The sequence below is a fragment of the Colobus angolensis genome, unplaced genomic scaffold, assembly GCF_000951035.1.
Source record: "Colobus angolensis palliatus isolate OR3802 unplaced genomic scaffold, Cang.pa_1.0 Scaffold517, whole genome shotgun sequence".
NCBI classification, from domain to species: Eukaryota; Metazoa; Chordata; class Mammalia; order Primates; family Cercopithecidae; genus Colobus; species Colobus angolensis.
Genome location: NW_012118677.1, coordinates 1,617,443 through 1,641,237, shown reverse-complemented (window position 1 = coordinate 1,641,237; position 23,795 = coordinate 1,617,443). Strand labels below are relative to the sequence as shown.

General features: G+C 37.9%; 2 protein-coding genes across 3 annotated transcripts in view; one reads left to right on the top strand and one right to left on the bottom strand.

The window, feature by feature from the left end:
• Nucleotides 1-3,198, top strand: part of FASTKD1 (FAST kinase domains 1) — a 46,303-nt gene extending 43,105 nt beyond the window's left edge. For both annotated transcript variants that reach the window (XM_011960608.1, XM_011960607.1), the window contains 3 exons: nt 1,467-1,605; nt 2,255-2,369; nt 3,028-3,198. In XM_011960608.1, coding sequence (XP_011815998.1) covers nt 1,467-1,605; nt 2,255-2,369; nt 3,028-3,123 — 350 coding nt within the window. In that variant the 3' untranslated portion in view covers nt 3,124-3,198. The remainder of the gene's footprint in view (nt 1-1,466; nt 1,606-2,254; nt 2,370-3,027) is intronic.
• Nucleotides 3,199-6,897: 3,699 nt separating this feature from the next.
• Nucleotides 6,898-22,742, bottom strand: KLHL41 (kelch-like family member 41). The gene is made up of 6 exons (XM_011960606.1): nt 21,396-22,742; nt 17,570-17,727; nt 17,340-17,447; nt 13,861-14,046; nt 10,477-10,623; nt 6,898-7,563 (listed from the first exon to the last, which is right to left on the bottom strand). The coding sequence occupies exons 1-6, from the start codon at nt 22,503-22,505 to the stop codon at nt 7,452-7,454; spliced, it is 1,821 nt and encodes a 606-aa protein (XP_011815996.1). The 5' UTR covers nt 22,506-22,742; the 3' UTR covers nt 6,898-7,451.
• Between the last annotated feature and the right edge of the window lie 1,053 nt (nt 22,743-23,795).

Genomic DNA, 23,795 nt, shown 5'->3' with positions numbered 1-23,795 from the left:
ATAAAATTTAACATTTTATCAAAATGTTAGATTTGGTGTACTATAATGAACTCAATGATGAAGGACTGAAGATAGTGGAATCTATTCCTCATACGTCTCATGCACTCCACCCCTATACCTTTGCTTTTCCTGTTTTAAGTGTCTTTTATGTTTATTTTACAGTTTATTTGTTCAAATTGGGATCTTAACATTCCACTTGGTTGGTTTGCAGGTTTTGGTTCAACCTTTCCTTTCCTACTTCTCCTTTTTTTAACTTAAAATTGAACTGAGAATAATTTTTTTTTTCACATTTCAAACTTTTCTAATTGCAACTCTGTGATAACATTTAATATGTCATCTAATAGTTTTTAATGTTTTTACTGTAAACCTGGGTTTGCTGTAAGCCATTAGTGATATCTAGAGACTTGATTAGATTTTAGGGTTTTTTTTAGGTTTTTCTTTTTGGCCAAAAACTTCGTTAGTGGTTTGTACTTCTTATTTCTTCCTATCAGGAGGCACACAAGGCTGGTTTCTTTTTCTTTTTCTTTCTTTTCTTTTTTTTGGGGGGGGGAGACAGAGTCTGGCTCTGTTGCCCAGGCTGAGGTGCAGTGGCATAAGCACGGCTCACTGCAGCCTTGACATCCTAGGTTCAAGGGATCCTCCCACCTCAGCCTCCTCAGTCTGACTAGCTGCCACTACACCTGGCTTATTTTTTAAATTTTTTGTAGAGACTGGGTTTTGCCATGTTCCCCAGGCTGGTCTGGAACTCTTGAGCTCAAGCACTCTGCCTGCCTCGGCCTCCCAAAATGCTGGGATTACAGGTGTGAGCCACTGTGCCTGGCCTGGTTGTCTTTTATATATTAAGACTCATTAGTGGGTTTGTATGTTATCAGCTGATTCATTCAACAGAAAGTTCCCCTGTCAGCTTTTCAACTGCTGATTTTAGTAGTTATTAATGATCACTCATTGCCTAAATCCATTATTCAGAGGGGTGGTAAAGTAGCGATATTCTACATCTATCATGCCTTCTACATTTATTAGCTGGAATTTGTCTAAAAAGGACTTTCCCATATCAACTCTTTAGTTACCCTTATGTACAATTCATGTAGGAAAGACAGGATAAATGCTTGAATCTTTTTCTTTATTAATTTTCAGATGAGTTGGTTTAGCTTCCTCCAAATGTAACCAAGAGCCTTAAAGAGATTAAAACTCTTTAATGTGATTTGGCCTAGCCCAGTGCTAAATGTATCCTGGTACTTAATATTGTTTTGTAATTCTTCTGGTTGATTTTTTATTGATTGATTTCCAAAGAGAGGTGCCATTGGACCAGATCTTATAAAAATTACTTGGATAATTTGAGAGGTTCATCATTCTTTTGTGAGTGTGTTTGTGTACAAATATGTGCATATATATTTCAAATATGTCTTAAAACTTTTATCTGTAAGACTTTACCTAATTCATACTGCCAGTTTCTATGCTTCCTTAAGATTTTGAGTGTATCTTGGATAAAAGAAAAAAACCTCTTCCATATGGAAGCCATAATATAGCATGGGGACAGCTACCAGAAATGCCCTGGGAATCAAATACTGAAATAGTTGGATCAAGGCTGCCACCAGGGGCTGAAAGGTAATTTGTCTCTTAGTTTTAGGTTGTATTAATATCTAAATGTTAAATTTGGAGTACTATACTGAAGTCAATGATCAAAGATTGAAGGTAGTAGAATCTGTTCCTTGTATGTCAAGCATTCCACCTTTGTAACTTTGCTTTTTCTGTCCCTTCTGCTTTAATGTTCTGCTTTCTTCTGTCCAAAGCCTAGCAATCTCCCTAATTAAAGTACTAAAAGAATTGTCCTCAACTAGAAGTAAAATATTATCTTCTTTTGTGCTCCCATACCTCTCTACTTTTCTCATAGCACTTAGCCACTTCCTACACTGCATTACAGTAACTTACTATACATCATGTGTTCTCTGTTAGACTATAAGCTGTGTCACTTCATCTTTGTACCCCTCACAGTGGCTTATGTATAGTAGGCATGTGTAAATATATATTGGACAAAAAAAATGGATGAAAGCAGACAGATATTTACAATTATTTTGTGTAACTAAATAGGTTTGTCATTAATTACTAATTTCTTAGTAGAAACATAACTGGATATACTCATTTATATTCATTGGCTTTTGTTAGTTTATAAAGATGCAGTCTTGTTTCTGAAAAGCTTATAATTATTCAGTTTCTTATTTTGATTTTAGAAGTAAATATTTTTTATCTTATATAGGATTGCTTTGGAATTTTTGGATTCAAAATCATTTTGTAGAAATATCCCTCACATGAAAGGAAAATCTGCTATGAAAAAACGACATTTGGAAATTCTGGGGTATCGTGTAATTCAGGTATGAAATACTCATGTAATTCAGCCTCTAAAAAGCCCAGAGATACTAGCTGTACATGTGCTTCCTTTTCATGTGAAAGTTCCAGAATTACCTTTTTAAATATGTTTTGTAAAATGTATCCCTCAAACAGGCCAGGTGCAATAGCTCATCCCTGTGGCTACTTGGGTGGCTGAGGTGGGAGGATTCCTTGATCTTAGGAGATTGAGGCTGCAGTGAGCCGTGATTGTCCCACTGCACTCCAGTCTGGGTGACAGAGCAAGACCCTGTCTCATAAAAATAAATAAAAGTTGTCATTTATTTTATTGTCTTTAGAATATCTATATCTTATGATTTCTATATCTTATAAAAGAGAGAGGCACTGTAGAGATGGATAGAGTTATCAGAGGAAACAACTAGTGTATGAATATAGAAGACTATGTAGGAAAAAATGTCCATCATTGGCATTGTAGGAAAAGGAGGATGAAAGGAGCAGAAAAAAGTCTTCTATGCAATGTCAGAAGGACCCACTTGACTTCCAATAAGGGTTCACAGGCTATCCTTACATAAACTAATTTCATAGGATTCCTACAGCTTTGATCAGTAGTGCTTATATGTCTTCCTCAATGTTTTTTGTTGTTGCTTTAAAACTTTCATTCAAACTATATTACTTATTTTACAGATTTCTCAGTTCGAATGGAACTCTATGGCATTGTCAACAAAGGATGCTCGGATGGACTACCTGAGAGAACATATATTTGGAGAAGTCAAGTCATGACTGTAGGTTTTATTTAAAGTGAATGTTACCATTTGTCACATTTGGACTTATTTTAATTAAGTGGCCTGTCTCAATAAAAAAAATAATAGGTACAAATGTCCTAAGGTGGGAACATACCTGGCATGTTTCAGAATAACAAAGGATCCAGTGTGGCTGGAGCAGAGCAAGTGGGGAGTGGGATGGGAGTGTATAAGAGAAAAGGTAAGAGATAATAGAGTCAAATACAACCTCTTGGCTACTCTGAGTGAGATGAGAAGCCATTGGAGGGTTTCAAGCAAGGAATGATATGAACTCACATTTTAACTGCATTACTTTGGCTACCTTGTTGAGATAAGAAAAGACTACGATGAGGCAAATGTGTAAGAAAGAAAACTCTCTATGAGGTCATTGCAATAATCCAGGCAAGAATGGATGGTGACTTGGAGAGCGTGGTAGCAGTGGAGGTAATGAGAAGTAGTCAGATTTTTTGGATATATTTTGAAGGTAAAGGCAACAGAATTTGCTCGCTGATTGGATATAAGGTATGAGAGAAATAGGAGTCAAGGATAAATCTAAGTTTTTGTCCTAAGCAACTCAGAGGATGTCATTAGCATTAACTAAGATGGGGGAGTCTACAGGAAGAGCAAGATGGGGGGCATGTGGTGAGGGTTGATCACAAGTTTGCTTTAGATATGTTGAGTTTGTGATGTCTTTTAAATGAGATTAGAGAAGAGTGTGAATGGAGGAGAGGTCTGAGGACTGAGTTTTCAGGTGCTCCAACATTAAAAGATTAAGAGGAAGAGGAGGAATTAGGAAAGGAGACTGAGCAGGGATGGCCAATGAGGTAGGAGGAAGGAAGGTAGTAATACTTCTAGAAGCCAAGTGGATAAAGCATTTCAAGGAGGAGGTGAGTAGTTGTATCAGATGCTGCTGAAAGGTCAGGAAAGATGAGAAATGGGAAATGGTTATTAAATTTAGCAATATGAAAATCATTCGTACTTTGAAAATAGTTGTTTTGAAGTGGCGCATGTGAAAGCCTGACTGGTTCAAGAGAAAATGAGAGGAGATACGTTTTCTCCTAAATGGAAGCAAAGAAATGGGGTAGTAGCTGAGTGGACCAATCTTGACCTGATGTAATCCTACACATGTTGAGGGAATAATGGATTTTCCTTGTCTTACAACACATTGATTGAATAAAATGGTTACTAAGGGCCTACTATGTGATATAAATCCCCAACCCTTCTCTAAGAGTGATGTTTTGTGCTCAGCAAGCCACAGCCTAACTACCCTCACTTAGGCCACCTGGTGGTGGTGGAGGTAATTGACCATCTGAAACGTGGCTATCTTCTGACTCCATGACTCTCTCAATTCACACTATCTCAAAATAAGTTGGTAGCTGGAGCGCCTTCTATCATAAGCATAGCTTTAAATATGTGTCTTGCATGTAATTTGCTTCACTATATTTGGCTTAGGCTTAGTTGAAGTACATGTTTAAAATATCCAATTACTGCATGATTTGAACTCTAATACTGAATGATTTTGTGGAATATTAACTTCACAAAACGTTTTATGAAGAACAAAATCAGAATAGTAAGTGAAAGATGTCTCATTATCTCTTCCTCTTTCTGAATTTCCTCATACTCATATTAGTGGAAATGCTAAATTCAGAGTGTTTAATTTCTATGAAATGTGTTCTATTTCTCAAGCAAGTGATAACAAGAACTAAACCCTTGAATAGGTTAAAATATTTGACTATGCAATTTTAGAATAAAATGATTAGGCTTATGTGGGTTATAAAGGGTTTCCTTTGGATATAAATAATTAAAAATTTAGTCATTATATACTTGAGGTACATGGAAATCTTGATTGAATAACCCTGGTATACTTTCACTAGTTGTTACACATGATCTAATTTTTTACCTGTCACATCTCCTACTCTCTCTAGGCCAGCAGTCCCCAACCTTTTTGGCCTCAGGGACCATTTTTGCAGAAGACAGTTTTTCCACAGACAGCAGTTGGGGGATGGTATGGTTTCAGGATGAAACTGTTCTACCTCAGATCATCAGGCATTAGTTAGATTCTCATAAGGAGCATGCAACTTAGTTCCCTTGCATGTACAGTTCACAATAGGGTTCGTCCCTCTTTGAGAATCTAACGTAGCTGCTGATCTGACAGGAGGTGGAGCTCAAGTGGTAATGCTCACTCGCCTGCCCACCGCTTGCCTCTTGCTGTGTGGCCCATTTGGGGACCCTTGCTCTAGGCTATCTGATTCAAATGGTTTTCTTTATACAGATACTCTTATATTTTTGGTTGATGATTTTTCTATCTATATAACTTAGATTGTTATAAACAAAAGTATTTTTTCATTGAGATATAATTCCCATACTATAAAATTCACTCTTTAAAAGTGTATAATTCAGTGGTTTTTAGTATATTTGTGCAACTATCACCCATATCTGATTCCAGAACATCATCATCCTCAAACCCTGCAAGAAGCATTATTTTAAAACTTAATTTTACATCTACATAGATTGGCATTCTCTCTCCAAAAGTAACCTCAATCCTGATTTTATAGTAAGTACTTCTTACAGTTTTAACACCCAGATGTACATTTCTGGACACCATAATCCCTGTGGCCCCCTCTTCCTCCACCCTTTTGAGTCTGTATAAGTGCCCCTTTCTCTTCCTAACAGTTTGTTCGTTGAAGAACCTGTAGGATTTTCCACTTTGGGAATTTCTTGATTCTGTATTCATGCTATAATTAAGAAAAGTATTTTTCAATATAGAAAAGTAATCAGGATTTGGCCCAGCGCGGTGGCTCAAGCCTGTAATCCCAGCACTTTGGGAGGCCGAGACGGGCGGATCACGAGGTCAGGAGATCGAGACCATCCTGGCTAACACGGTGAAACCCCGTCTCTACTAAAAAATACAAAAAACTAGCCGGGCGAGGTGGTGGGCGCCTGTAGTCCCAGCTACTCGGGAGGCTGAGGCAGGAGAATGGCGTAAACCCGGGAAGCGGAGCTTGCAGTGAGCTGAGATCCGGCCACTGCACTCCAGCCCGGGCGACAAATCGAGACTCTCTGTCTCAAAAAAAAAAAAAAGAAAAGTAATCAGGATTCTACTTTAAATACCCAAAATAAAATTTGTTTCTGTTAAATATATTTTCATATTTATGGTAGAGAAAAAAAGGTGTATGGACACTTAGATCTGTTCTTTATGCAACTCTTTGACAAATAATCATGAACATTCCAAATTAGTCCCAAGTCAGGTTTTTCAGAAAATAATATGGGTAAGGATGGAAGTCAAATACATGTCTATGAAAGCTATGTGAGACTCATAAGTTGGTGTGTGGCTAAAAGTGATGATTAATTGATGGACTTGCATAGATTGAATGTGATGGTTATGAGCAGACTGAGGAGTCAACTTACTATATGCACTAAGAAGAAACAGTGAATGGAGAATATCACATCCCAGAAAATGAAATAATACAGTCACCTTCCTTGCTATCAGAAATTTAGCAAATAGGTAGTCCTTTCACAGAGTGTAGCCAAAATTTAAACCAGTGAATATACATCCTCCTCCACATCACCCACTGACCCCAAGTTCTGCCCCAGCAGTTTAAAGAAACAATCAATCCATTGTCTAAGGGTGCTCCCTCACCCTCTTGCCACAGATGCTGTAGTTAATGGCTTGAAGACTGTGATTTACTGGTTTTAAATTAAAAATTTTAAAATTTGATTTGGAAACCACAATATAATATGCCAGTGTCGCAAAAAGCATGGAGAAAAAAGACCATTTGAATTTGACTGTTTTTACTTACAAGAGACTTTTCCCCATCAAATAATTCCCCATCCATTTATTAAACTTCTGAAGTACCATTTCTGAAATCATCTTATGGCATGTAATTCTTAGTATAATGCACAGGATTCCTATCATTTTGAAGCACGAGGAAAGGTTTTTGATATTTTAAACATTTTTTGAATGTAGATGCACATATTCTCCACTTCAAATTGTAGTAGAAAATCAGTGTAAGGACACCCTAACAATGCAAATGAAATGATTAACAACTCAAATTTAGGAGCCTCCTTTACAATCCATTGAGTGCAACAGATTCACAAAATAATTTGTTCAACTGAATATTTAATTTCTTATTAGAAAATGGTTTTAATCTCTGATCATTACATTGAAGAGTCAATGACTGAGGTTTTGTTACCTACTGCTCATCTCTTAGACAATAACTTCCTGAATAATTTCTACATGAGTGTCTGTACAAGCTTTTAAAAAACAGAATAAATTAAAGCCCCATTCACCAAACAAACCACCTCCCAATCTATGTTTTGTCACCTTGTTCATAGTTTAGACAGTTTGAAGAGATTTAAACGTGTTGCTAGGCAACTAGCTCCTGAAGCATAGCGTATTTCCTTCAACATCCCAGCCCATTCTTTTTTATCATCTTCATACCTGATGGAGGAAAAAAAAGTAATCAATAAGCAGCTTTAGTTCCATAGGTTTCCCTGTGTTCAGTATACAAATGTGGACCTTTGCAAAAATCCTAGTGGCTTTTACTTAGAGGAAGGAAGATGCACCTGCCTGGTAGAATAGCACTTGAATATCTCTGAAATACGCATGGTCTGGATGAGCATGTGCCTGAGCTACTGCCACGGTATTTAATCTGGATGCCTAGGCAGTTCGGCCTTCTCTGGGAATCAAAGACTGCAGAGAAGAGGAATAAATAGCTAAGCAGTTAAACATTCACCTTTGAACTGATGAAGATGGCTGGTCACTTTGAGTCAAAGTAAGCAGATTCTTGCTTAAGAGAAAGAACTGGGGAAGAGCAGGGACTATCTGTAGCCTTAATTATGCCTTCAATTGTTCCTATACACAGTGCCTAGCATGGCACCTGATACACAGCAGTCACCTTATGAAAATTTGTTCCCCTTCCCCTTTATTGTTCTGTTTGAGGACTACTCTTAGATTTCGCACTTGACTTAGGTAAGAACTGGTCTTCATCTCTGACTATTCAAGGTTAGAAAGATACAGACAACTTGAATTCCCTTGTACCATGTGTGCCGAACATGTCTGCTCTGCCTGGTGCCTGGAATGTTTTGTGTGGGAAGCTTCTAAATGCTGCCTTCTCTCTGCAACCTTTCTCACCTTCCTTCAGACAATTTGTTGCTTTCTCTTTGTTTCTCATATCATCCTTTATATGGTATTATAGCAATTATCACTCCATTTTCATTCTACTATTTAAGATTGACCAAGCTGAAAGTAAATATAACTGCCAGGAAGCAAACATTTTAAAACCTCATTTAACCTTAACTTCACTCATATTGTTTAAATGGGGTTACTTTCTTCAGATCATTTAAAACTATTTATCTCTTAATTTGTTGCCCTGAATTTTATATAATTAAGGTTATTCCCTTTATTAGTAGCAAAATATTTTTTTGTATGCTTTCCTCTACATAAAAATCACTCAGTGCGTGGTACAATTGTTGAGAATTAATTTGGAACATTGATGAAATTAAGTCAGTGCATCTCTTATGTAGGTACAAGCTACTTTTAATAATTATTTTAAATCTCCTTCATTCGTTTTCCCCCCATATCAATGTCCTCAAGCCCCAAAGGCATCTGAGGACACATAATATATTTATCCACCTTAATATCTTTCCACAAGTTGTCAAGACTTGGCACAAGACTTAACCCCAAATCAGCCAGGTGTGGTGGCTCACGCTTGCGATCCCAGCAGTTTGGAAGGCTGAGGGGGGGCGGATCACCTCAGGTCAGGAGTTTGAGACCAGCTGGCCAATATGGCAAAACCCCATCTCTACTGAAAATATAAAAATTAGCTGGGCATGGTGGTGTGCGCCTGTAATCCCAGCTACTCAGGAGAACTGCTTGAACCCAGGAGGCGGAGGTTGCAGTGAGCCAAGATTGCCCCTTTGCACTCCAGCCTGGGCGACAGAGCAAGACTCTGTCATCAATGTTCCAAATTAATTCTCAACAATTGTACTATGCACTGAGTGATTTTTATGTACAGGAAAGAATACAAAAAGTATTTTGCTACTAATAAAGGGAATAACCTTAATTATATAAAATTCAGGGCAACAAATGAAGAGATAGTTTTAAATGATCTGAAATTGGTATGAAGGGTGGCCTGGGCATCAGGATTTTTTAAAGCTCCCCAAGTGATTCTAATATGCAGCGAAGTTTGAGAATCATGCTTCAGATCCTACCCCAAATTAGAAAATACCAGTCTTAAAATAGCCAAGCAGATAGTGATGAATGCTCCCCTCTTCTCTTTACCCAATCCAGTGGTTCCCAAACTTGTCTACACATATAGAAACATCCAGGGATCTTTTAAAATCTCCAAAGGCCAGGCCACACTTCAGACCACTTAAATCAGTCAGTAGGAGTGGGACAGAGGTGTTAGTATTTTTTGAAGCACCCTGGTGATTCCACTGTGCAGGCAACTTTGGGAACCACTGCCCTAAGCGCAAAGTAAACCACAATCAGAGAGGATCCCTCTCTTAGGTTCCCCTGAACAATGTCAGGGCCACTTTTATAGCAGGAGATTCTGTACTTTCTTTTGTTGCCTATAACTTCCCTGCAGGGGCAGCATGGCTTTTGATAACCCTTAGGAACCAGGAGGGCTTCAGGGAGGTTCCACTGATTGACAGCACAATTACTTAATATCAGTGTTTCTCAACCCTGGCTGCTGATTAGAATAATCTGGGGCTGGGCTCAGTGGCTCACGCCTGTAATCCCAGCACTGTGGGAGGCTGAAGCGGGCAGATCACCTGAGGTCAGGAGTTCAAGACCAGCCTGGCCAATATGGCGAAACCCCATCTCTACTAAAAATACAAAAATTAGCCTGATGTGGTGGTGCACACCTGTAGTCCCAGCTACTCCAGAGGCTGAGGTAGGAGAATCGCTTGAGCCCGGGAGCTGGAGGTTGCAATGAGCCAAGATCGTACCACTGCACTACAGCCTGGGTGACAGAGTGAGACTCTATTTCACCAAAAAAAAAACCCATCTGGGAACGTTTTAGGAACTAGGGATGCTCAACTCTAACTCCAGAAATGTTGATATAATTGGTCTGTGTTAAGGCCCAGACACATTTTAAAAGCATCCCAGATGATTGTAACATATAGCTAAGGTTGAGAATCACTGCCCATTTATATACAGCTAACTAGAAGTAGTTACTTGTTCAAGTAAGTGGCATATACAAAAGTTCAATTAGGTTTGAAGTGTTTAGTCTACCACCGAGAAGTAGCTTGCATGTTGGGAAAATCTGGCTTATTATTTACTACAAAATAGTTTATCAGTCATCTGATTTAATATGTGATTCTGAAAATTGAAATGATGAGAACTTACTTCCATATGTCATTGACTTCAGTAGGTGCAAATTCTTTAGACTCCAGTTGAATCATAGCAAAACCACCAATTGCATACAGAGATCCAGCCAGGCTGACCAAACTGATGGAGCTTCTTTCTTGGGGAAATTCGGTCATTACATCCCATCTAGGTATCATTAAAAATATAGTCAATGTAAAACTTAAAGAAATGCCAGATGTACTTACTGAACAATTATAGGAAATCATAATTTAAAAATTCAAGTAGTGGCCAGGCAGCCAGGCACGGTGGCTCATGGCTGTAATCCCAGCACTTTGGGAGGCTGAGATGGGTAGATGACCTGAGGTCAGGAGTTTGAGACCAGCCTGACCAACATGGTGAAACCCCATCTCTACCAAAAATACAAAAAATTAGCCAGGCATGGTGACACACACTTGTAATCTCAGCTATTTGGGAGGCTGAGGCAGTAGAATCACTTGAATCTGGGAGGCAGAGGTTGCAGTGAGCTGAGATTGCGCCACTGCACTCCAGCCTGGGCAACAGAGCGAGGCTCCATCTAAATAAAATAAATAAATAAATAAATAAATAAATATTCAAATAGTGGCCGGGTGCAGTGGCTTATGCCTGTAATCCCAGCACTTTGGGAGACTGAGGCAGGAGGACTGCTTGAGCCCAAGGAATATGAGATCAGCCTGGGCAACAAAATGAGACTGTCTTTACAAAAAAAAAAAAGAGCCAGGACTGGTGGTATGTCCCTATAGTCCCAGCTACTTGGGAGGATCTCTTGAGCCCTTGAGGTCAAGGCTGTGGTGAGCTACGATCTCACTGCTGCATTCCAGCCTGGGTGATAGAGCAAAACCCTGTCTTTGGCGGCAGGGGCGGGGGTGGGATTCAAGGTACATAGGCATCTACAAGTAAACAACTAAGTTTGCTACTAGAAAATATTTGAAAGATGTAACTTCATTAAATATAAAGTCTTCAATATGGCAGCCCTAAGGCTGGGCACGGTGGCTCATGCCTGTTATCCTAACACTTTGGGAGGCCAAGGTGGGTGGATTACCTGAGGTCAGGAGTTCGAGATCAGCCTGATCAACATGGTGAAACCCCATCTCTACTAAAAACACAAAAAATTAGCCGAGTGTGGTGGCACACACCTGTAATCCTAGCTACTCAGGAGGCTGAGGCAGGAGAATCATTTGAATCTGGGAGGTGGATGTTGCAGTGAGCCAAGATAGTGCCATTGCACTCCAGCCCAGGCAACAAGAACAAAATTCTATCTCAAAAAAAAAAGAAAAAAAAAAAAAGGTCAACCCTAGAATACTTCAGTTAGCAGTGGTTACCAAACTCTGTGTGTCACAAACAGTCGGGGGTTGTGGCACTTCTAGGGCTCCTAAACCTCTAACCTGCTACTGTGTTGGATTTCATCTGAATACTCCAAATCCTTTGCAATAAAGGCACATAAGGATAGCATTGGAACCAGGGATACAAATTTTCTTTTTAATGATTTATACTTTCATTACTTTTATAAAGGATTTAAGGGAACTTTTTAATGTTGACAGCTATCTGAAATAGGATAACTAAAGATAAAATCAATCTAATTAGTTGGAAGTATCAAGAATCTAGAATGATTTAGTCATTTTGGTAGGTATTCTGTTACTCTGGCATTAAAGTAGACTTCATAGTTTTTCTTTTCTTTTTCTTTTTTTTTTTTTTTTGAGACAGAGTCTTACTCTGTCACCCAGGCTGGAGTGCAATGGCGTGGTCTCACTGCAACCTCCACCTCCTGGGTTCAAGTGATTTTCCTGCCTCAGTCTCCCGAGTAGCTGGGACTACAGACACATGCCACCACATCCGGCTAATTTTTGTATTTTTAGAAGAGACAGGGTTTCACTATGTTGGCCAGGCTGGTCTCGAACTCTTGACCTCATGATCTGCCCGCCTCAGCCTCCCAAACTGCTGGGATTACAGGCGTGAGCCACCATGCCTGGCCCCATAGTTTTTCTTTACATATCTGTTTTTCCAATTATAAAAATAATATATGTACATTATAGAAAATCTGTACTCCAGCCTGTGTGACTCAGAGAGACTCTGTCTCAAAAAAAAAAAAAGTTTGAGATCTGGAAAGTACAGAAAGGTATACAAGAAAGCAACTATCTCCATAATCACAAGTAACAATTTGGAACAATTTGGTGTAATTTTGTCATCTTTTTAAAAAGCATGTACATATAAGCTTCCATACATATAGATGAAACTAAGAAGATATTTACAATTTTGTGTGTTGTTTCTTAACTTACATCATGAGTGTTTACCCATATTACAGTCTTCAAAAACATTATTTTTAACGATAATTTAAATCACATTCCACAAAAGTTCCTTGTAATTTTCAGATACTAAAGTCTGTTTTGTAGTCAGGCATACATGTTTCTAAAAAGACTAATAATAGTTACCTTTTTTTCTTCATTGCTAAACTAGAAATATAAAAGGTATGTACTCCTCCAGATGTGTGAGCTCAAAAATGTTTAAAAGACCAATTTATATGAATAGCTGTCAAATATCTTTTCACATTAAGTCAATAAAAGCTTAAAAATGAAAATTTTAATAAAATTATAAACAGCATAAAGGAATGAAAACTTCTCAAGCATTCATACTTTACAGATATCAATCATTAACAAGTGAAGATCTTTTCATATTTAAAGAAACTACATTTAAAATCAAATAATTCCACAGAGACATATATATCCATCTACACCTAGACAATTATTCAGGGCCAGGTGTGCTGGCTCACACTTAGAATCCTAGCACTTTGGGAGGCCAAGGTGGGAGGATCATTTGAGGCCGGGAGTTCAAGACCAGCCTGGACAACATAGTGAGACCCTGTCTGTACAAAAAAATAAATAAATAAATAACGAAAAACAAAAAAAACCCACAAAAATTAGCTGGGCATAGTGGTGTGCATCTGTAGTCCTAGCTACTCGGGAGCCTGAGGCAAGAAGATCACCTGAGCCCAGGAGTTTGAGGCAGCAGTGAACTATGATTGTACCACTGCATTCCAGTCTGGGCAACAGAGCCAGACTTTGTCTCTTAAAAATAAAATTAAAATTATTCACAAGTATTACCTTTGCATTTCTAAATTTACAAATTTAATAACAAGGACAAATAGAGCATGACAACACTAACTTGAGGGTCATATGTTCCAAATTACAAACATGTAATGCATCAGAATGTTAGAGGAGATTTATATCCAGTAACAACAAAAGAAATCCAGATGAAAATACTTGCTCTGTAATCTGTGGTTCTGTACCCTCCCCTCCCCACATCCTAATTAGAAAGATTACTTTCTATCCAAAGTTAACAATTAAAATGTAGAGTTGTTCATATGCTATATACTAAGATGTGGCAACTCACTTATTGGTTGTAAGGTCAAAAGCTTCAACTGAAGCTGAAAGACCATCTTCAGTGACACCTCCTGCAATCACAATTTTGCCTTTATGGACTGCTACTCCAAACATGGAACGAGGAGTTTTCATTGGAGCCAGATCTTTCCAATCTCCTTTTTTGGGGTTGAAGATAAACACTCTGTTTGTACATTTTCTGTAAACAGAAAAACAAATGTTCCTTTTAGAACCTTCTTTTTTTGAAAGCCCCTTCACTAATAATTTGGCTTTGCTTGTCATAAGAAATATGTAGTAAGGCAGAAGATCAGAAAAACTCCACAAAGAATTCTTAATTTGAACATATGCCACTAAGCAAAGGACAAGCCCAAATGTGGGGACCAAAACTATAACTTAATTATACTGTTGGAAGATAGGGTACCTTTACTTCTGGATAGCTGCTTAGAAGCCCAGGCACAGCTGATTTTAATCGTTATATACTAAATTCAATTGAAGTTTTTTTACTCTATTTTAGTAAAAAATAAAATCATAAACCTTTTATTGCACCTCAATAACAAATGGTAGGTTTATTTATTATCTGAATATCCTAGGAATGAATAAGTTAACTTAAAAAAATAATTAGGTGCAAATATACCTACTTTAAATTTTATATGATATATCATTTTATATTAGCACTAACATAGCAGTGCATTTTAAGAAATCTGGGACTATGAATTAGACAACGAATCATTTGAGCTGATGAATCATGAGAACAGTTTTACATGCTAAATGCTACCAGAAAGACCTGGACTCATCTGAATTATTTTTCACTGTGCCACCCAGGCTGCAGTGCAGTGGTGCGATCTTGGTTCACTGCAACCTCTGCATCCAGGGCTCAAGTGATCCTTCCATCTCAGCTTCCCAGGTAGCTGGGACCACAGGCATGCACCATTGCGCCTAGCTGATTTTTTGTATGCTTGGTAGTAGACACAGGGTTTCACCATGTTGGTCAGGCTGGTCTCGAACTCCTGAGCTCAAGTGATCCTCCAGCTTTGGCCTCCCAAAGTGCTGGGATTACAGGTGTGAGCCACTGTGCCCCGTCCTTAGTATGTTTCTTATGGTTTCTTGAAGTTATCTATAATTTGATGGGAGTTCAGAATTTCAAATAATAATTGATTAACCGGATACATGTGGTGATGAAAAGCACCTCAACTTTTTTGTGAGGACAATTTTTTTCTTAATTGTGTAAAAGATCAGTTATCTGGAGTAGAAGCATTTCCTCTAATATTTGACTATTTGTATCATTTGAACACTTCTTGAAAAGAACGTTATCCAAAATCATGTTCTTCAAATTCATTAGTGGGAACTGGTGAAATTCAGCATTTACTTTTATTTGTTTATTTATTTTTGGAGATGGATTTCACTCTTGTTGCCCAGACTGTAGTGCAGTGGTGTGATCTCGGCTCACTGCAAACTCTGTCTCCTGGGTTCAAGCGATTCTCCTGCCTCAGCCTCCCGAGTAGCTGGGATTACAGGTGAACGTCACCACGCCTGGTTAATTTTGTATTTTTAGTAGAGATGGGGTTTCTCCACGTTGGTCAGGCTGGTCTCAAACTCCCAACCTCAGGTGATCCGCCTGCCTCAGCCTCCCAAAGTGCTGGGATTACAGGCATGAGCCACTGCACCCGGCCCAGCTCTTACTTTTAGATAATGACTCATTTCAAAGTTCTTGACTTTGACATTTGTCAAGCAGTGTTGTTAATCATATCCTCAAGATTAATCATATCCTCAAGATTAATCATATCCTCAAGATTAATCATATCCTCAAGATTAATATATTCCTACTGACAAGAACTGTATGCTTCTTACTGACATATCAATTTCCTAGTTACTAATGCTACTTGAAGGAAAAAATTTAAATCATTTGGAAGGGTTCCTGTGTTTCCAAACTCAGAATGCTCTTTAGTAGTGATTTTCCATTCAATTTACTCAGGAAAAATGCCCAAAATAAGATCTGACACCAGGTGAGAATATAATATACCTTCCTTTGCATTTGATAGGAATAGCTGGGATTAGGGAGGATATAAAAATTTTAGAATATGTTATCTTTGAATACAGGTAGATGTTTAAAAACCATTGCTTTTTAAAATTGCCTTTTCTGTGCTACATTTACCATTTTAATTGACTAATACCCATTAATCATTAACTCCAGAACAGAGTTCTTGACATCTAACACATTTCCATATTTTACTCTCCTTTCCTGCTTTGCCCTTACAATTCTTAATTTTGGCTCCCTTTTCAAGGTTGGACATCTCTATTAATTCAATGGCCTGAGCAAATGATGACAAGCCAAATCAGGCAGATTTTTCAGGGGCAGAATATTAGTTCTCACCATCTAAACTGAAAATGCTTATTTTACTAGACAGGCTATACTGGTTTGACTGTCTCTGAAGCATTTGGAGCTCACTTCTCCACTCTCTGGGTTATAAGATCTCTTTCCCAATTACCAGTTCCCTGAGAATTGACTAGAACTCAAGTAAGGTTTATATATGAAACCTCATCCTGGTTTTCTCACAAGATACTGGGTGCTACTGGGAGCTCAGTTTTGAACAGTTGGAAGCCATTTTGAATATTACCTCTGTCAGGGAGTAAATATGTGGAAGAACACTGTTGAAGAAATAACTGCCTTAAATTTTTGTTTTTACTTTGTCTTTTTTACTTCCATCTTTTCGATCACTACGCTTTTCTTTCAAACTGACCTATCTGAAGTCCCTCTTATGAATGTAAAGTACAAATCCATGATATTTTTTATGCACAATTGTCTTAGAAGATATATTTTAAATACTACATTAAAGAGTACATTTACATTTTTATCTACTTACGGCTAAATGAATAAGAAAGCCCATTGGTTTTAATGTAGTAAAATACAATAACAAATCAGTGAAATACGGGACTTGATTATGCTCCTAGATGCTGCCTGGACTGTAAGGATGCTTATGATTGGGGTATTAGGCTCATTCCTAGCAGTACACTGAGTATCTACATGTTTACTTCAGTGAGTTGAAATTTTAAGATTTTCCCTCCACAATATGATAGGTGAGAACCATGTCCCATTTCAGTGAGCAGATCCAAATGAAAAGAGGAAGAGGGCTGGGTGCTGTAGCTCATACCTGTAATCCCACTTTGGGAGGCTGAGGCAGGCAGATCACCTGAGGTCAGGAGTTCAAGACCAGTCTGACCAACATGGAGAAACCCCATCTCTACGAAAAATACAAAATTAGCCGGGCATGATGGAGCATGCCTGTAATTCCAGCTACTCAGGAGGCTGAGACAGGAGAATTGCTTGAACCCAGGAGGTGGAGATTGCAGTGAGCCGAGATTGTACCATTGCACACCAGCCTGGGCAACAAGAGCGAAACTCCATCTCAAAAAAAAAAAAGAAAAGAAAAGAGGAAGAAACCCTTCTAATAAAAAGTCATTTGGACATAAATCATGAGAGTTCAGGGTACTTACTTGTCATCTGTCTTTCCTCCTAGACAATATATCATCCCTTTATGTGAAATCACATTATGGCCATAGACTTTGATAGGAAGTTTTTTTACTTCATTCCATTTTGCAGACCTAAAATTAAATGAGACAGAATTTATACACTTCCAGTAAATTCCAGGTTCTGAAAATATGAATATGTTATAGGCATGCATACACTTGAATGCTTAGGGAACAGGAATATCATGCCAACTTACACAGGATCATAGCATAATACTGAATCCAGCGAAGCCTCTGTTTGAAGGTCTTTGCCTGCAACTACGTAGATTTTATCATCTACCTCTCCCAGACCAAAGAGACACCTGGCTGAAGGCAGAGGTGGAAGTCCAACCCATTCAGATGCTATGCTGTCCAGCTGAAAAAAATATATATGAGGGATTGTGGAGCTTGTTAGAAAAATGTTACAAGTACAGCAAAAAAAGTTATACTTTATATGTTGTTTAGAAATCATCAAGATAGTCAAATATCTCACAAGTAAATAAAACTACAACCCCAAAGTATCATTGTAGCTCACAATTACCAAGAAGAATGATTAAATCTACCTGGCCTACCAGATAAAGATATCAAAATCTTCAAGACTTCAAGAAAAGAAAAAATAAAATACAATAGAATCACCAGAGGTTAATTAGAACCGTGAGGTTTGTTGTCAAATTTTCTCCCATATTGCCTTGTCCAGCTTTGAAATACAAGATCCTAATACTTTTAGGACACTGGGGAAAGAAATGTTGTCAGAGCAGGAAGGGTCACAGAATGTGAATGACCCCTGCATGCTATATTTAACATGCTCCCCATGCCAGCAGCTGGGACAGCTGGACCTGTCAGTCAGTCCACAGACAACTGGGATGTTGGGCAATATCTTTCTTTCTTTCTTTAAAAACATTTTAGGTTCTCTGTGTTTTGCTTTATTATTTCTGATACAGGCAGGTGTTAAAGTGAATTTCCTAGTGTGTTGTTGGGAGTCACTCGAAATACTCTTCTCTATTTTTTTTTTGATTTATATTAATAAGTAACTGCTCATTTTTGCTCACCACCACTTCTGCAAGCTTAAGATTTTCCCAAGGAAGAAAATCTCTTTGTACCCATCCTCTGGGGTAGGTGATTCTGGCATAGTGGCATCTGTTTCAACACTTACTTTTGGTAATTTAAAGATTTTACACTTTGCATTTTAGCACACTAAGGCACAAGAAAACTGTTTTCTGCAAGAGTACAGTTGCAGATTTGTTGTTCTCTCTGGTGCCACTTCTAGATTGCAAAAATAAAATGAATAAAACCCAGTTTCATTGGATACTAAGAATAGATGTGCATACAGATGGCCGTGGTATAGACAGGGGTGTCTGTGGAAGCCTATCTATATGTGGTCTAGTAACCTCAGTTAAACAAAGCACTAGTTAAGACTAGATGACATGAGAGGTTTAATCTCCACATGTGCATTGTTAGCTTTGCATTCACTAATTTCAACAGCTAGATTTTGATCTTTTATGTTTTCACTTTTGAAAGAAATTCTTTGATCATGAATGTGGTGTGTAATATAGTAGAAATAGTAATGAACATTTATGGGGTTTTGACTGTGGTCATAGGCTTTGAACTAAATGCTTTACACAGGTAACCTCATTTAGTTCTCTAGGATAGGCATTTCTATCATCCCCGTTTTACAGATGAGGACACTGAGGCACAGGAAGATTAAATAATTTTCCAAATACACAGAGCTTTTAGGTGATATTCAAATCCAAGCCATCTACATCCATAGTTGGTTTTAAAAAATGGAACAGCAGCCACCATAATCCTATACCTGTGGGCTTACCTCTCACACTGTACAGTACTGTCTACCTTCCGATATTACCTGTTAGAGGGCACTTTCTCTAGCAGATGGAACAGTGGACTACCTGCCAGTCTCTTTTATAGGGGAGCTATCAAGCTATTTAACTTCTCTGAGTTCAACTTTCCTCATTGTTAAAATTAGGGTTTGGACCTAGATTACTTTAAGACCTGTTCAAAAATTTGATGAATTTATTAATTCATCAAAATAATGAATGGGGGGAAAAAACCCTCTCTTACCAAGGTAAAAAATTCTCATAATCTATTTACAGCATAAATCAAAGGTCAAATTACTTCTAAATTAATGCGTTTTAAATAGATGTGACCAAGCAGTAAAATATAAAACCTGAAATTCTCATATAAATATTGTATGATGAATCACAACCCTCTTTTATGGTGAAGTGTTTTTATCCTGGCATACCGTTCTGTTAGTGCCTTTTAAAAGCAGCAAGGCATTTGCAGTGAGAGGGAGCTGACCTTCCAACTTTGTGTAACTGTTATTGTGGTTATAAAGAACATTAAGTAGGTTTCTTGAACCAAAAATAAGAAGCTCTGTCAGTAAAAGTAAGGGTTTTATTAGGCTGGAAGAGAAGGATAAAGATTAAACTGAACACTTGAAAGTAAAAAGGACTGTGTTGTAGATATATTTGATAAATTAAATATGAAATGAAATTTAAAACTCTAGTAATTTTGGAGAGTCATCCTATGGCAACAACTATTCTGTGGATCTGTCATTTGTGGGTATCTACCTCTATGTCTGTCATCTATCTATCTGTGTTTTGATAACATTCTTACTTCCTGGATGTATTTATAGCCTTTTTCATTGACTTTGCCCTTTTGAAGTTTATTTGACTTTAATTTCTGGCCCACATTCAAATACTTACAACATTCTTCACTGGAACTTGGAAAATTAAGAAACATGATTAATATGGATTATTACAAGTACATTTTTCAAGATTAGAAAAAGTTGATTAAAGGTATAATAGTATTTTGTGAATGCAAAGTATGTCACACACTTTTTGAGAGCATACTGGACTGTGGTATGACATTGTATACTTGCTTATCTTTGGCCTTTCCAACTAAAGTGCCCGTAAGCCCCACGCCATGATTAGCTATGACCTAAACAAACTCTTTTGAGCCAGTTGTAAGCTACAAAGTTTCAGTATTGGCATTATTGAAGACAAAGGCTAAGCCAACTCCTTCATAAACTGATAAAATATAACACATTGATAATGTAAGACAAACTCCTTTCAAACAAGTAAGGGTCTATTGGTTTAGGAGAATTAATTTTCTTGGAAAATTCTGTGGTTTCACAAAACAGATTGTTAAGTTCTAATAATGTCTAAGTATATCTCTGATCCAAATAAATGTGATGTAATAAAATTAATTCAAATTAGCGACTTTTGTGTAGACAGTTTTTCCTAGAAGATAATACAAAGTGTGTAGAACATGTACACAAGTTTTTTCATTTTCAACAAAATTGTATTTTAGGCAGTAACTGTAAATAAGAGATGAAGTGCTACCTCCAAGAACTTCAAATGAGTTCAGGGTAACTTGGAAGAAGGTAGAAAATCTGACCAATTTAGAGCTGCCAGCAGATGAAAAAGAAAAAAATTAAAAAAGAAAATCTGACCAGTTATTACTTCTTTATAATGTGCAAGAACTTTGATTTAGGGCAACTATTTGGGGAAAGACATTAACCTATTTTTAATAGGTAAGAGTATACAAGATTAAATTTAGTTTTTACAGCAGGGGATGGTGGCTCACACCGGTAATCCCAGCACTTTGGGAAGCGTAATTGGGAGGATTGCTTGAGCCCAGGAGTTCGAGACCAGCCAGGGCAACATAGTGAAAGTCCGTCTCTGCTAAGAAAAAATAAATTTAGTTTTTACTAAAATACTGGGCTTTGATGGATTACAGTCACCATCATCTATAAACAAGGCATTTTTGGAAAAATAGTATAAAGAGTATCTTAAGTCATTAAACATGAATTAGAACCTCATTATTCATCAAACTTTTTATTACACATTAACAAAACAGTCAAATATTTTTCTGTCAACACTCTATACAGCAAAAGTGCAAGGGACTAGAATAGGACATCAATTAGAGTAAAATGCAAGCAGCCTGAATAATTCACAAATTGGCTAACTGGATGGTGAGTAACAGCCTTCCCTTGAAGCAACTACGTATATAAAAAGTCCTTCTTACCTGGAAGAAGTATGACTGTAGAGGTTGATCCTTGTTTTCTTCATCCACGTATAGTCCTCCTACCACATATATCTGATTTTGCTGGGTAACAATGCTGGAATGATTTCTGGGAATCTGCTCAGCCAGTGCAGTAAGGTAGCATTCATTTTCTGTGGGGTCATAAGCCACTGCTGCTGTGTCGTTAACCAAGAGGATGAGGTCTTTTACAAACATTCCATGCCTGGGAATGTCATTCAGGTAACCAGGAAGTAAATCTTCATCCCCAACGTCACCATTCACCTCACCAGCCCCAGTCTTCTGCACATTTTTGCTAGGTTCTGGGAGTTTACCTGCGAAAGCATCTTTTAGAACTTTGATTTTTTTCTGGAGGTCTGGGTTGCTTTTAATTATATCATCTTTCTCAACATGATCCTTAAAATATTTTTCTGTCATAAGGCGAAAACGGATACAATCAAACACTTCGCTAAGGTTTTTAACCCTGTTTTCCTTGTCTGTTCGCACCCATTTCATCACTGCCTCAAATACTGCTTCTTCTTTTTCCACATTTAGGCTGTCATTTGAAATGACTGAGATCAGTTCCTGTGGAGACAGCTGCATGAAGTCCTCTTCCTTACAAATCTGTACAAAGCGATCAGACACAAATTCACGGGCAGAAATGGCGAGTCTTGGGCAGTCAAGGAGAAGTCCTAATCTTAGGATGGCTAGACAGTTACCAGGAGCAAGTCTTTTCTGAAGATAAGAAACGCAGACAGTAAACACAGAGGGGATCTGAAAGCGGCTGGCCAATGCAAAAATATCTTGCACATTTCCATCATTGAGATCAATACTGGCAGAGTACAGGTATTTGATGATTAAATCAAGTATAGCAGGATCCACATTATCTAGCACTACCTCCTTTTTTTTCGCCTCATCAATTTCAGATAAAAAGTACTCACGGAAGTAAGGACTACAAGCTGACAAAATCAATCTGTGGCAAGGAAGACTTTTGTCACCTGCTTTTAGGGTGCAATCGATGAATTTTTTCTCATCCAGGAGATCTTTTAGACCATCCTGAAGAAGGGTGGATTGGTAAAGTCTCAGTTCCTCTGCAAGTTCCCGCTGGGAATCCATTCTGTGAGTAACCTGGGTAAGGAAGGGGACACTGAAGGCCTTAGCTCCTTGCAGCACACAGGTCTAGCTGTAAAAAGGCAGATCAGTGTGCTTTGCCCAGCTTGAAGCCTTTGCAATTTAATCCCACCAGCTAAATATAGATACCAACTCTAACAACCGGAATTTAGGAGAGCTGGCTTGGAAAGAAGAGTTGTTCTTGCAGCTGTTACAGATTGAAAGTAACAACTGGAACATTTAGTCACTGAGGAAACAGCTAAGAAACAAGATATTTAAGTGAAGTTGAAAGCTTAAAAATAACGCATCAGAAGATGTACTAATAAAGGCTACTACAAGAAAATGTTTATTGAATTAACAGAAAAATGAATCATAAAAATGAGTCACTCCTCCAAATATGTTCTAGTGTCAAGCTACTTGACTGTCTGAATTAATGATGCAAAGGTCAAGAATATGAGATGTGTTCATTTGAATACTCATAAGCAAGATCCCATTTCCAATAATTGTTACAAATTTTTACTTTCTACTCAAAACAGTAGGATATAGATATTTCTTTTAGAAGTAGTAAACTTAAAGATGTTACTTATGTACTAGTTTTACAAAACCTTTAATGTGGCCATGATAATTGAAATAAGAAATGCAGAGGAATTGCTAATTTTCTAAAACATTCCAAATTATCTTTATTCTTACATGGAAAAACTGTAATTAATACTGAATTAAATTATAAAATTATTTATTCATATCCTGCCTTGTTGTACAAAGGATCTAATGTGGCAAATTATAACACGGTAAAATAAAAGCAAAAGGTTAAAAGGAATCACAGGGCCAGAAAAAATAATTAAAAGTCAATGGAAGGGAATGAAAAAGCCCACACACATGCAAATCAGATCACAAAAGATAATCTGTATTTTTTTTTTTTTTTTTTGGAGACGGAGTCTAGCTCTGTCGCCCAGGCTGGAGTGCAGTGGCGCGATCTCGGCTCACTGCAAGCTCCGCCTCCCGGGTTTATACCATTCTCCTGCCTCAGCCTCCCGAGTAGCTGGGACTACAGGCGCCCGCCATCTCGCCCGGCTGGTTTTTGTATTTTTTAGTAGAGACGGGGTTTCACCGTGTAGCTCAGGATGGTCTCGATCTCCTGACCTCGTGATCCACCCGTCTCGGCCTCCCAAAGTGCTGGGATTACAGGCTTGAGCCACCGCGCCCGGCCATCTGTAATTTTTAAAGTGTCAAAAATTATCATTCATTAAAGGTTAAAAAAATAGAACAGATATAACCCCATGAGAACAATGGTGTCAC